Source organism: Pleuronectes platessa, chromosome 4 (genome assembly GCF_947347685.1).
Source record: "Pleuronectes platessa chromosome 4, fPlePla1.1, whole genome shotgun sequence".
NCBI classification, from domain to species: Eukaryota; Metazoa; Chordata; class Actinopteri; order Pleuronectiformes; family Pleuronectidae; genus Pleuronectes; species Pleuronectes platessa.
Genome location: NC_070629.1, coordinates 23,449,767 through 23,464,499, shown reverse-complemented (window position 1 = coordinate 23,464,499; position 14,733 = coordinate 23,449,767). Strand labels below are relative to the sequence as shown.

At 42.1% G+C, this 14,733-nt stretch overlaps 1 protein-coding gene across 1 annotated transcript; it reads left to right on the top strand.

Annotated features, from left to right (window-relative positions):
- The first annotated feature begins 243 nt into the window (after positions 1 to 243).
- Positions 244 to 9,783, top strand: mrps27 (mitochondrial ribosomal protein S27). Its single transcript, XM_053420785.1, has 11 exons — positions 244 to 400; positions 542 to 619; positions 2,452 to 2,522; positions 2,619 to 2,677; positions 3,446 to 3,560; positions 4,101 to 4,179; positions 5,315 to 5,430; positions 5,706 to 5,808; positions 5,927 to 6,069; positions 7,705 to 7,866; positions 9,305 to 9,783. Exons 1-11 carry the CDS (start codon positions 328 to 330, stop codon positions 9,551 to 9,553), a joined length of 1,248 nt encoding a protein of 415 aa, XP_053276760.1. The 5' UTR covers positions 244 to 327; the 3' UTR covers positions 9,554 to 9,783.
- The last annotated feature ends 4,950 nt before the right edge of the window (positions 9,784 to 14,733 follow it).

Below are 14,733 nucleotides of genomic sequence, written 5' to 3'. Positions count from 1 at the left end.
GAAGAGTTTTATAAATAAGTCAAATGAAAATGAATGTGATGAATTTCATGTGATAAAGAAGCTGAAGTGAAGATATACAACCTCACTCATTCAGTGTAAGTTTATATCGTTTTTTTAAATGCTATAATTTTATGGTAAACTCCCAAACATTTTAAAATCAAATAACTGCATATTTAACCACCATCACCACCGTCTTTGATAAGGTTTCGTTAAAATGCTTTTTTCTAAGTCTCGTTTTTATCTTGGTATGACCCTCTGACGTCACTTTTGAGGAAACAGAAACACGCCGCGCTCCTCCCCCGGCCTCTGACATAGTACCGTCCAAAGATGGCGTCCTCCGTGTTGAGCCGCTGTGTGACTGCTGCTGTCAAAGTGAACCGTTTCTCTCCGTCTCTCTCAGGTCAGACTCTGCTCTCACCGTGAAGCTGAGGCCCTACCCTCAGTGAATGTCCTCCCGCTCTTAAACAGCCTGTTCGCCATCACGCGGGGCCTGTGTGTGTCTGTGTGTGTGTGTGACCTGGTGGTGTTTTGTGTGTTGCAGTCAGAAGATGGTTGCTGTCCGCAGCTTACACCGACACCAGGCTGTGGGAGGCGCGGGAGAAGGACCCTCACAACCTGGGTAAGAGCTCCACCTGAGGGAGGGGAGCCCGCACCCTAAGAGCACTTTATTAGGAACACCACCTGCATCTATTGTTTCCTTTGAGGTCCTGCTCCATGTTGACATGTCCACAGCACATGTGTTCTATCACCTTCACATTATCCTGATCTTGGCTTTATCGTCCTCACTGGTTCTCTGTCATAAAGTCCAACCCACGTGCTGTAGACCTTTTATTTAACTTGGGGAATCCTGCAGACACTGTGGGGTCCTGTCCCTGAGTGGGTGTCCTCCCACAGAGAGGGGGGGGGGGGTCTGTCCATATCAGAGACACAGGGTGATAGACCGGCAGCTTGCATACGCTCTTGTTGGGGATAAGTGTGTACACAGAGAGAATACTGGAGCAGGACATGTGCTACAGAGGATGTTTCTAATCTAGAAGGTCAGTGAAAGAAGCTGACACTAAATCAATAGAACATTAATCTACGATCGGGTATCAAACCTTTTTCATTTTTTTCGATACAGGCTTAAATGCAAAGTGAAAAAGAAAAATAGTAATTTAACGACCAGTCAGATTCCTAACAGCATTTTCCTCATCGATCACATATATCCTTATTCAAGAAATAAATATATAAGCTTTAAGTAATATTATAAGAGTGCAGCTTACTGTACACATTCAATGTTGCTTGACTGACTATGCTGTAGTGGAGCTTTTACTGTGTGTGCGTGTGATCAACACAGGATGGCAGTGTAACACTGCAGCAGCACGATTCACTGATTAATAAGCCTTCACACATCTGATTATCACACAGCATGTCATGGCCCATATCAAATTAACTTTCAAATTAAGATTTAAATTTTTATTTTAATCGAGCTGAACTGATGATGAAGCATTTCATGACCAATATAACCAGAGTGGCATTAAGTCAAGAGTCTGTGTCTGCAAAGGCTAAACAGTTCAATTCCTCACCAAATCTGTTAATGTCAATGTCAATTTTATTTATATAGCACATTTAAAAGAACTTGGTTGACCAAAGTGCTTTACAGGTGTAATGGTACAACAAAAGGACAGTAAAACGTTATACATCATAGTGCAAGTAATACAAATAGAATTGTAACAATTATTAATGTAAAATGAATCTAATAAGATATATGATAAGATAAATAAAATCAGCTGCAATGAAACGTACTTGAGGAGAACGCCTGGGAGAACAGGTGTGTTTTTAGTAGTGATTTAAAGTGTGTTAAAGACGGGGCAGATCTAATGTGAAGTGGTAGGTGTGTCAAACAGTGTCATGTTTGATTGAACATGATTCTTTAACTATTGAAGATACACACAAACTGTTGATTCCCTTCTGAATCCACATTATCTCAACTACACATGAGTGGTAGTTACAGTGTTACAGCTGTATTTGTCACTGTACAGTCCCTGAAAAGAGCCCCTCCCCCAATGAAATCCCATCTGCTAGATCTAGATTTTCTACTTGGATCTGCACCAAATTCCACACACTTACTAAAGCTACACACAGAAATCAGTCCCCTAAATATGCCCAATTTAATCATCAAGATCCACAAGGTATTCCCTGGGAAATTGGTGAAAATGTGAAATAAAACAATGAATCTCACAATGTTTAAGAAAGAGACAAACATTTCCTGGAACCGCCCCTTTGTCCAGATCTACGGGAAAATGTAATGGCTTCTTTCGTGGCTCAAGTCCCATCCTTTATTAGAGATGATATTAAAAATCTGTTCAAGCAGGTGTTTTCCAAAGGGATACCTTAAATTCTTACTATGGAGTATTGCTTGTTTCTTACATGTTAAACTGTGTAATAATAGTGTTGTGTGTTGTGTCACAGCTCAACTGGCTGCCACCATGGACAGGACATACGACAGGAATCTCCCAGTTAGCTCTCTGACCGTGTCGCGGGTAAGCTGCGTCCACCTGGACTGTTTAATTTGTTGTTTAACCAACAAATGTGTTAGAATTTTCAGTAACGATTTATATTTTCTGTTTGCGTTTCAGTTTGTTGACAACATATCATCTCGGGAGGAAATCGATCAAGCAGAGTATTACCTCTACAAGTAAGAGGAATTACTTTTGACTCTCTCTGCGTCTGCAGGTCTTTGTCAGCCGTCTTGGTTTCGGTCCACTGTACCAACTTGTGTGCTTTTTTTGGAATGAATTGTCTGTTTGGTTTGTCTGTTTTGGTTTATGTTCGGTCACATGCTTTTCTTTGTCCGGGGCAACTCCAGACTTTCCTGTTTACTCCCTCCTCTGGAATCTGCACCCATTCTTCTGATTACAAGATTTAGGAAATTTCCCAATCGCACACTTGTTCGCGGCCCATACATTTTTCATAATTGAGTAAGAATTGAACAACAACTTCTCCACTATGAGAAGTTCGGAGTAAAAAACTCATTGAACTGTGTTTGGTTTTCACACATTGTTAATATTTCCGGATGAAGTCGGGTGCTTCTGCAGCTAAATTGTTTATTAAACATTTGTGACGTTTGATTACAGCTGCATGTCACTTCTTTTCATATTCACATCTTTCCTGTTAGCTGTGTGCGGATTTCTATGTGTTCAGCCCTTTTTATGTGTTTGCTGGTTTGTTTGTTTGTTTCTAAGCAAGTCGGTCAGAGAATCCATTAAAATTTTGTGCGGATGCAGGGAATAATTCATGGGGAAAAAATCAGGCACATTTTTGGAACTGATATCTGTGAGTGTGGGAGATTTGGTGCAGTTTGACTGGATTTAGGGGAATGTTGGGGTTTGGCGGAGGTATGAGCTTGACTGAGAGCCATTCACGTACATATGTGTTTACATTCATGTGTTTTCTCTTCCTCCAGGTTTCGTCACAGTCCAAACTGTTGGTACCTGCGAGACTGGTCTGTTCACAGCTGGGTCAGGCAGTGTCTAAAATACGGGGCCAGGGACAAGTCCCTGTACACGCTTAAAAACAAGGTACACGCATCACATCCTATTCCCTCTGTTATTTAGAAGAGGCTCATCGTCAAAACCAGAGAGGAAATGTAATCAGCGGCTCTGATCAGGGCTGACAGCTGCGGTTATCTTCCAGGATGAGCGATTATAGATCCCATCTTAACAACCCAGATGCATTTTCAAACTGATCTGAGCAGAACAAATAACATCAAACGTGTTTGACGTTTCCCAAGCATGTGTACTGTTCTTGAATGAGTCGTACTATCTGGGAATCGCTGCATTATTCCAAAGGCAGAGACGTCAACTGGCCGCTGATGTGTTTACAGTGAGGTAAAGCGGCGTATACTCTGTTATGGCCGCCTGTTGTTTTGATTGGTGTCAGTGTCGGTGATTCTGTAGGAATCTGCAGTTGTTATTGTTGTGCATGATCTACACCGTCTTTACCAAATCACGTGGAGTAAACAATGTTGAAGGATAAATAATGTAAAAGATCGAGTTGTTGTACATGTGGCGTGAATATTCAATGTGTGCTTGTGTGTGTGTGTGTGTGTGTGTGTATAGGTTCAGTATGGAATATTTCCAGACGATTTCACCTTCAATCTGCTCATGGATCCTTACATTAAGGATGGAGACTTTAAAAGTAAGTAAAAAAAATTCCCATGAAAGATTTAGGGGGAAAAAAAACAGACAGGCGGCTGAAATGAAGTACAAGCCGCTGCGGCTTTCCAAACACTCTTGTTGACTGTGAATATTGCCAGGAGTGGGAGCCGCCTGTCAAATCACTAAAATCATATTTCAAACATTTCTTTCCTTGTTTGTAAAAGACAGAGGTAAAGGAGAAGCCTGATTACTTCTGACATTAGACAGTAAACAGGGTCGTCTTTCAACTAATGAAGGAACATAGTTCTATCACATAGTTTCAAGGTGTGTGGGCTCTGTAGTTTTTTTCATTCCAGTCAAGACTACAGACACAATCCATACTGTTGGTTCATCCTCTCTTCTTGTCCTCCTCCTCTGAGGTTGTTAGATGTCACCTGACAGGACAGTTAGCTCCACCACACAATGAACTAACTTCTTATATTCACTCAACAGTAATACTAGAGTAGAAACATACTCTTATCTGCATTTCTTTTTGTTTATATTCCTATAAGTTGTTTAAAATTACGATGGGAAACTTGGCTCTAGTGTTTCTCGATTATAAGAAAACTATAGAATAACAGCAGATTTATCCAGTGTAACTTCATCCCTAAGTTTTGGCTGAACCTCTTCTCCCAGGAAAGTTTTCCAGATTCAAACACCGAGCAGTCGCTGGGGGCCGCCCACCTTTGATTAGAGGGTGTTACCTTTTTCACACACATAAATGTCATGAGAGGTAGAGACGTCCCAAATAGTTGAGTCAACGTAGACTTTATAAAAACTTTACGGGAAGCATTGACCCTGCAAGGTTCAGACTTTTTGAAACACTAGGTGGCATTATGAGCCATGTTCAAACCAATAATGTAGAATTTTTCTTTTACTCTTTGGAGTGATATTAAAACAAGTAAGTGTTTCAGCAAAGAACACAAAGAGTCATTATCACTTTAACTTGACAAGGGTTAAACTGACTCTTACCTTCTCTTGTCCCTAAATAACATTAGAATGCTAGCTACAGTTAGAATAAGAAGCATTACTGAAATATTATTTTAGATGGAAATATCTGAAAACATCATCCAGTGCAGCAGCCTGACATTAGAAAACAGCAGAAATGACCCTGACATGATGTTTCTGTGGTACAGGTGCGTGCTCGGTGGTTGAAGAGGTGATGCTCCAGGAGGCCTTCGACCTTCCCTCCACTCAGATTCTGTCTCTTTACGCTCTGGGCTCTTACTTCGCAGCCAGACCACAACTCACTGTGAGTGAAACTGCAGCCGCAGCAACATGGACGGCTTTATGAAAATAAATGATAGCAGAATATTCTTACTCTTGGCGGGAATGCAGTGCATTACTCCTCCGGTAAAGTCATCAACGACATGTTGTATGACTGCTGATGCTCAGAGTGATGTATGAGGGCTTTATTCATTTAGGAAAAATGGATTCCTGAAAGTCATTAGTGTTTGAGTGTTTGTAGCAGAACCAACCGATCTGCCTCCAGATGAAATGTGTGCACTTGTTCCTCGCTGTGTTCAGATGTCAGAGGATCGGGCGATGGGGGCGTCGCTGCTCCTTTGTGGACTGAAGCAGGACAACAGTGTTGGCCTAAGCGCTCAGCTACTTGGAAATGCTCTCCTAGGTGTGTATTGAAGTTTCCCCCCACTATAACCTTGTTTATTTTTGCAATGGTTGTTGGTCCAACACGTTTTCATTATGCTCCATGTCTCATAAATTCTCATCTTCCTTTTCCCATCCAGGCAAAGTAGAGATCTTAGGGGGCATTCACGCCGTGTTTCGGGGCATGCCTCTCTTCTGGGGTCGTGGATATCTGGACCGAGCGCTGGCTGTCATGGAGCGAGTAGCTGCTGCTTCTGAAGACATCAAGCTGTCCAAAGACACGGTGAGGACAAGGACGTTTAAATAATTGATCTCAAAGTTGATTATTGTTTAGTTTTATTTCTTGAGGAGGGCTAACACAGTGTATGATAAGGAAACTAAATCAATGCAGCATGGTGTAACCGTTGTAGATTGAATTACTCTGAACTGATGCATTAGAATCTGTAAAATAGGAGCAAAAAAGTTGCACGGTGCAATATCAGAATTCTCTGTCCATCTCTATGTGGAACGCGTGTGACCAGGGCTCTGGTATTCACGAAAAACGCCGATGACAACTGATTCCCCAGGTTGGGGTTCTTTGTCCTGAGTCGGTCTTCACGGAACTTTGAATAAACAGGGGAACAGCTCCTTGTGCAGCAGCTTCAGGGTTCTGTGGACTGAGTCCAGCAGTCTGTCTTTACTTAGACGTGGCTCAATTACTGCAGCTCTATTTTACAGATTCAGAAAGAAAATCAACACAGCAGAAGCAAACAGCCCAGTCCAACCAGACATATTACTGCCACTGCTCTAGGATAACAGAACAGGACAAGAGGAGGCTTTGGAGTAGGTGGAAACCATATTGTTGTTTTCTAATATAATAAGGTCAGCAGTTTACCCTTTTTCTGCTAAGCTAAGCTAAACACGTCCAAACCAATGAATGAAAAAAACTGTGTGTGTGTGTGTATGCAGTGTCTGGAAGTTGGCTTATTCCTGATTAGTTCACACATAACTCCTAATATCAGTGACATCATACGGGGTTTATCTTACAGGCAGAAGAGAATAACACAGTACAAACAGTGCACCATAACACACAAACATGGCTCATACAAGCAAAGATCAACAAACAAGCTGCATGATCAAAACACGCTGCCACACAGAATCACAGCCTGTGACCATTTGGACTTTTGTTATTGATCTGCTCCTCAGACTGTGGCTTTGACGGCAGAAAAACACATTTCCCTAAGTGTTAGATTATTGGTGTGAGATCGTCGCACCAAAATGCTGATTAGACTCAAAGAGTGATCGTGGTTCTGCACAACATCATGTGAAGAGACAGGCCTCTGTTACTCTCCAGGTGTGGTGTGTGACAGTCTTCCTCTGCTGAGATGGAACACACATGCTGTCATTTTGCTGTTATTTTTACTTGTATGCACGCACATGCGACCGGCTGTAGCGCCTCTAATCCGCCCTGCGCTGTCCAGTTCAATAGTTGAGCTTTGTTCCCGTCTAATGAGATTCTGAGGGGCCTGGAGCGCCGAGCATGTCTGTGAGAATTACCACAACAGGAATTAATGCAGCCAGCGAGACGGCGGCACGGCAATAATGTAGACGGAGCAGATAACGCCAGTGGACACAGAGGAAATATTACATTTGATATGAAGGTGCTGGCGACTGGCGCCTGCCGCCTCAGGTCAGCGTTAATCTTACCTTTTCTCTGAGAAGAAGAGGCGACTTGTCATGTAGAGTGTTCACCCTCTTTCATCATTGTATGCCTGTTCCGACATAAGTCAAATAAGGAAAATATCAGATGCTCAGGTTAATATGATAACTTGGGAAAAGTCTTCTGGCACTAACTAATTACTATTAAATCTGTTTCTGAAGATTTCTAACTGCACTGAAAACATAAACTTCTTAACATTCATTTAAAATTTCTTTCCAGCTGGACCACATGAGTGACTTGCTGCAGGAGTTGTCTTCCAGCTCAGACTCTGATTCCTCTGGAGAGGAGTCGGGAGGAGAGGAGGACAAGAAAGAAGAAGCTGTAGATGAAGATGATTTGGCCGAGCAGGCTAAGCTTCCTCAGTATGTCACCAGGTTCAAGGTGGGTGTTTGTCACAGGTGGCTCTCTGTTTCCAGTCATGACGGGGGAGGTAATTTAAGATTTTCCAGTAGAATCTTATTACACAGCATCCTAGGGTTGTTTTTCTTTTAACATTAGTATAACAACCACACACAGGTGGCACATCAGTGGTTTACACTGTCGCCTCAGAGTAAGAAGGGTCTTGGTTGGTTCTTTCTGTGTGAAGTTTTCAGTTCTCCCTGTGACATGCAGGTTGGGGTAAGGTTTGTCTCTGTACGTCAGCCTTGCAATAAACTGGTGACCCGTCCAGGATGTACCCTGCCTCTCGCCCAGTCTCAGCTGAGGTTGGCTCCAGCCCCCCCCCCCCCCCACTACCCTTAAAGGAGAAGACGTATAGATCATGTTTTAGTAAACACACAATCAAGAAAAAGATTCAGTCTGAGCTGAATTACGATGTTGGATGATAAAAATAACTTTGACCTGAGGTAATGAGACAATGCAGATGGTATTGAATTATCCCACAAGCAAGTAAAACAGGGGATGATGAAACATTTTTATTTTTCTATGCTGTTTAAAACCCAATCGTCAGCTTTGGAAAATTATTTGCATCATCTCCATGATAATAATTAGACAGTGATTTGCAGGCAAAGATGAAGCTTCATCACTGTAAGATTCTATCCTGCTTTGTTCTATTGTCAAATGCAGAGGGATGAATCTTTTTAAATGATTAGATTAAGAGAAAGTTTCATGACCTCTCTCCAATTGATTGAAATAAAGCTATTTAAGGGAGCTGCCAAAGAGTTTTTACCACACTCCTCATGGGAATTTTTCTAATTGCATTCAGTGATACACCCACTCAGATGCATTTTATTGGTTCTGAAGATCTGCCGCATGTTGTGGACAGATGTTCTTCCCCCTAAATGAGGTTTATCCTTGTTTATTAGCTTTCTCTCTTTTCTTTGTCCCTGCCTGTTTTTGGCATATTGATGTGTTAATCATGAAATTGTGACATGTGTTTAATGTGAGAGTATTGGCTGGAAGTCTTGATCACAGAGAGATCACAGAGATTAGAGCTCATGTAACAAGGCCAAAATCCATTGAATTCAATCAAGCTGCACCAAATTAAGCACACTTGTAGATATTAGTCCCAAATGAGTTTTATTCTCTGAGAAATTGGTGAAAATGTCAAAAAACCTTTCTAGCAATGTTAAATGTTTTATTAAAACTTATTTCTAAATTGAAGTGTGTCTTTATGTGAACATCCAAAACCTTAACGTATTTATAGACTTAAGGAAATCTGTCTCTTTTGGTGGGGTTCAGGAATGTCAGAGCTGGAGCATTTGAAATGTATTAAATAAAGTTTATTGGCTTTGGGGAATTTCACCAAAGTTATTTAAATAATGTAATGAGGTCACCGTTTGACGCCTTCAACCTTTTTCTTCTTTCTCTGCCTCCCCAGGAACTGAGCTGCCAGCTGGAGACGCAGGGTAAAGTGGACTCTGCCTCCCTCCAGGATTTGGTGAGCGCGCTTGCCCAGCAGAACCTGGCTGCAGCAGAGAAACCAGACTTGGAGGAATACGAGAGCCGGTTGCAGGCCTGGGAGGCCGAGAAGAGGCAGCTGATCCAGAGAGAGAAGGAGATGAGGGAGAAGGCCAACCAGGAGAGAGAGGAGAGGTTGGCTGCCAAGGCTGCGGCTCAGCAGGCATGAAGACGGAGCTGAACCCTCGTCACTGATCTGTCCTCACAGCATGTACAGAAAAGTTGTTTATACGTCGGAGATAACAAATAAAATTGGGATTACATCTGGTCGTTTCACTAGTTACTGATGTAAATGGTCAATTATTGTTTTCTTGATAAATATTGTTCTGTTTTAATAAAGTTGAATCAGGCTAATTAAAAGTGTGAATAATATCTCAATAAAAATTATTTCCATTTTCATTTGTTACAGAAACACTCTCTCTCTCTTTTATTGTATTTCTGTGCAGGACTATGGGATGATATCATTATTGGAACACACGGTCCCATCAATTGTTAAGACCGGTGGTTGTGGTGACCTCATGTAATCAAAAAGAAAGGAGAAGCTGGGGAAAGCTCTCCGCGACACATCCTCCCTCTCCTCCCCCTCCTCTTCCTCTCTGCCCGCACTGTGTGTGTCTCTGTCAGTCAAAAGCATCTCTGGGAATAAAAGGGGTATCGCACACGAGCGATGTTTGCCGATCACCCGTCTAGAGAAAACCCAAAGTCTGTGCATGCAACGAGAGGAATGCAGTCGTGACCAGAAACATTTCCGTTCACAAAGGAAAACTTGCATCATGCAGTGCAGATCCAGGTAAAGACGCAAAGTGAGAGAAGAGGTTCAAATATTGACAAGTCAGCTGCTGCACGTCCAGCACAGCATCAGTAGAAACAGCACACGGCCAATGGACAAAAGCCTGTGTTGTTTAGAGTCTGCAGGAAAGATAAGATAATAGATCTTTGCAGGAGAAAATGCTGTTGTGGTTTTGCACATAATGCATTCAATCCACTCGCTATTCAGTATTCAGAATATGATCTTGGGAAACAGCCTGGTATGCAGTCCAGTTTGAATGAATGGCACAAAATCCTGAAACAAGAACCATTGTGAACCCGAGGCTCCGTCCGGGCTGCCGTGATCGACCAAAGTTTCCTCGCCACTGAGATGTGTAGAGAGCTTTTCTTTTTTTTTATCTTCCACAGCAGATGTTTTTAAAAAGTCAACGCAGGAAAAGCAGGTGAAACAGATTCAGTGAAACAGTCCCAGATTCATCAGGTGTCCCAGTAAACCAGGAACTACCTCACTTCAATTGGATTCCAAAAAATACAAGTACTTTACTACATTTACCCAATTTATCCAACTATTGACTGAATATCTTAAGCTGTGATTTGGATTATTTACACGAGTTGTTAATACAATATTCTATTCATACTCCTGTTTACATGTTGAAGAGCATGGTCTAATTATGACATTAAAGGGAAGCCGTTGTGTGAGGCCCAGGTCAAATCCCATAAAAGAATATCCAAAGATGTGTTACTCACTCTCTGACGTAACCTGACCGAACATCCCTGAAGTGATTTGCTCATGCTGAAGACGTAAATCTTGAAAAATGGGTCGTAAAGTTTCATTTTACATTACAAATCAGGTCAGTGCAGTTTTTAGCCAGTAACTGAACAAGAGTAAATCACACATTGGTATGGGGACTATTATCAGGAGCGGATTAATACAAATACTCTACTGAATATTACTGCAGCAGGACAATTTGTGCAGGATTAATTACTGTATGTTGAAGGACCATGGAACCCAGTGCATTGTGTGGTTCCCTGTGTATTGTTACTGGCGCTCTATTTGCACAGAGAAATCAAAGCCAATGAGACAATATTGATTCAAGAAAAATGGAGAATATTTCCAGACTTGACATTTTAAGTGTTTGTCGTTTTATGGGCAGAAAAGGGAAAATATTGAATATTGGATTTTGAGTCTACACAGGCATCGCACAACCGCTAATACTATGAATAAAAGTACCACAAGAATTCTTTTATTTTATAGCAGCTTCGCTCCACAGGCTGCAAGAGCCTCGGCCTTGTTTTGTGTGTGTTATCTTTATCTCGCACTGATACGCTTTAAATGACGCATCTGAAATATCATAACAGGGTCATTCGGTCCTTGTTCTCAATATAAAATCACTGGGTTGAAAGTAAAAGGGCTGTTTACATTTCTCCCTGTCGTCAGGGTTTTTGGCCGTCACTTCGAGGACAGGTATGTTAACACTGGTGATGAACTCAGTCAGGTGAGGTGTCAGGAAGTTTGACGTCCGCGTCACTGGTCACCAGCCGCCAGGAGCCCTGTAAGTGTTTTTAATAGCTCTGTGTGTGTCTGTGTGTGGGTTTTAAGTTTTTTTTCGGTTGTGTAGAATCTGAATAAGAAAGTGGTTGATGCATTAGAGCGTGGACGCAGAACACCTGCTGCTCTATCAACAGTTTATCTCCACCACAGAGCCTCGTGGAAGAAATACTTCAGCTGGTTAGAGCAGATAAAACCGAGGCAGCACATCCTCATCTGACGTTCTGTGCTCAGTGTGTTCTGTATCCACACTGAACAGTATGTTCGTGTTTTTGTTGTACCCCTAGATTAACTTTCCCATGGCTGCACTTTCTCCTTGTCATTCAAACACAAACTATGCTGTTTTCCATCTCTTTTAACGTAGGTCAACAGGGTTCGGTTCCTATTTCTGATTCGCAACAGTGATTTATATCAGAGATGGCAGACCGCAGAGTATCTGTCTCCCACTCTGTGGAGCAGATTGCAGGATGAAATGCACGCTGGTTGTGTTGCTCTTGGCCGACGTGCCCACAGCAGCAGAGTCTCCAGAGAAACATGTTTATTAATCTTTCATTGCTCATCAAGGTCGGCCGCCTCATATCTTAACATTTTGAACAGATAAGTGAAAAACTAATAACGTTTAATTTGTCTGTCTGTTTGCTCTGAGGATATGTTTGGCTTTTATGTGTCCTGACACATGGTGCGCTGCTAACATATTAAACTGTTATAAATTAGACAGACGCTCAGCGCTAATTAGACAAGGGATTTATGTGCTGTCGGATTCATTTGGCTGTTATTTTGTCAATGGCAGCTGATGAGTGTACACGTTATTAAACCGTTAAAATGTTTGAGTCAAGTTCACCTTATTTACAGATGAATGTTTAGTTAAGTGAGGAGTTTCAAACTATTTTGAATAAGTTTTGTTTGTCAGCTTCCTCCTGTTGTACAAAAATGTCCCACTATCTTGCATCTTTAACACAATTTGTAGCGTCTGTGCAGTAGTGATCGTGGTTTGGTGCCGAAGTATCAAGTTCCCACTGAAACTTACCCTCGACCAATCGTGAGTCAGTCTCAGCTGTCACTCAGCTCATCTCATCTGCTGGCTCGTCCCGTTATTACAGTATCAAATAACTAATCAAAACAAAATTAGTTTGTTTTTTAAACGTGAACTCTCATAAAAGACAGAAACCATCTGTGATAAAAATGGATGAAACCATCTGTGATAAAAATGGATTTAACTTGTACTGTAACATTTAATTTGGTCCATGTCCTATCCGCTAATGTGGGGGGGCGTGGTTTAAATCTTTCAGTGCAGTCTGCCACTAGGGGGCGATCAAGATGGTTTGGCTTCACTTTTGGGGAGCCGACAAAACGGTCAATCTGTATCCATGGACAACACATTCTCTCTGTTTGTCGGGTCAACAGGACTTCAGGTGTTTTTGGTAGAACTGGTTAACATATCTCTGTAGCCACATGTTGTCAGGACTTTATTAAAGCTGACATGTGAAACCACTTATCAATTCAAATGTGAGTTATTTTTTTCTTCTTCTGGTGGGTTGCAAGTGTGTGAAGTTGAAATGGGGGAATTACACAAATTCTGGCCACAATCCAAACCTGTCAACCCGCTCACCATGATGCAACACATCTGTCAGTGACAAAAAGTGTTCACAGCTGTTGCTCATGGCCTCACATGAAGGTGGAGCGGAAAGAGAAGTGAAAAGATGGAATTAATGGTGAAAAATGGGGATGAGAGCACACGCGTTTGGACAACGGTTGCTAAAACAAATGTTGTAATGTTACATTCTGTTGAACACTTGAAGAGTGTCAGAATGAAGTGTGTGCAACTATAGACAGTTTATTAAAACTAGAGCGGCCGTCGATAGAGTGTTCGACCTCCGCCAAGGCCCAACGGCTCCTCTAGGTTCAACCAAGAGTCACCAAATTGCACAATTCTCGGGAAATCCTCTAAAATGTGATATAATAATAATCTTCTAGCAATATCGGGAAATGTTTTAAAACATTTTTAAAAAGTGCAAAATGTACATTCTCAACAAACCTGCAAGAGACTCAATTTCATTTTCAGAAAGTTTCAGAAATCGTGAAATTTTGAGGATGGAAAGGTGTGTGTGTGTGTGTGTGTGTGTGTGTGTGTGTGTGTGTGTGTGTGTGTGTATGTGTGTGTGTGTGTGTGTGTGTGTGTGTGTATGTGTGTGTTCAACCATTTGACAGGCACTTTGGTCAAATCGTAGTGATCCGTTTGGTAAAGACAAACCCTGGTCACAAATAGATCATCCAAACATGTGGTGTATTGCGATAATCCGTCTGCATCTGAAACTTGCTGTGATATGAAATCTGAAGACGACTCTGCAGCTCTATCGGACCACACGGTGCAATGTGGACCGTCGGGTATAAACATGTCTGATCAACCGGCGGCTCCTTGAACTAACTCAATGCTCTGCAACCAATAAACACTTCCTGTACCTCTCTCGACCTCTGACCGACCGATGCCACAACACTTTATCTACGCAGCTTCGTCAAAGAGTATTGACCCAACATGTGGTTAGAACACGTGTCTGAGTGTTTAGTGATGACTTCACGTTCTGGCAGGACGTATCCCAGCTGTCACACTGGCCTGATGCTGTCGCTCCATGAGGCAGGACACCAAGAAGAAGCTGGAAATATCTGCAGACTTGTTTCCGCACTTTACTCAAACATGTACTTGACTGTGTATGTATCTGCTTGTGTGACCCCCGTTGCTATTGGAACATCTGCCGTTGCCTCTGCCCCATTTTTTTTACTTTTATATGTAAAGTTTGAAAATAAGTCGGTGGTTCCTCTCCTGCTAGGTAACATAGTCACAGGCTACAGCATGTTCATATCTGTCAGGAGGAACACACTGGGGCGGCTGGGGTTGAGGGGGTAGAGCGGTCGTCCTCCAACCAGAGGGTTGGCCGTTTGAATCCGGTCTTCCCCATCTGCATGTGAAGTGTCATACAGTCCTTTTACCATTGACTTACACAGCACTCACTGGGTTGGAGGCCTCACTGGAAATG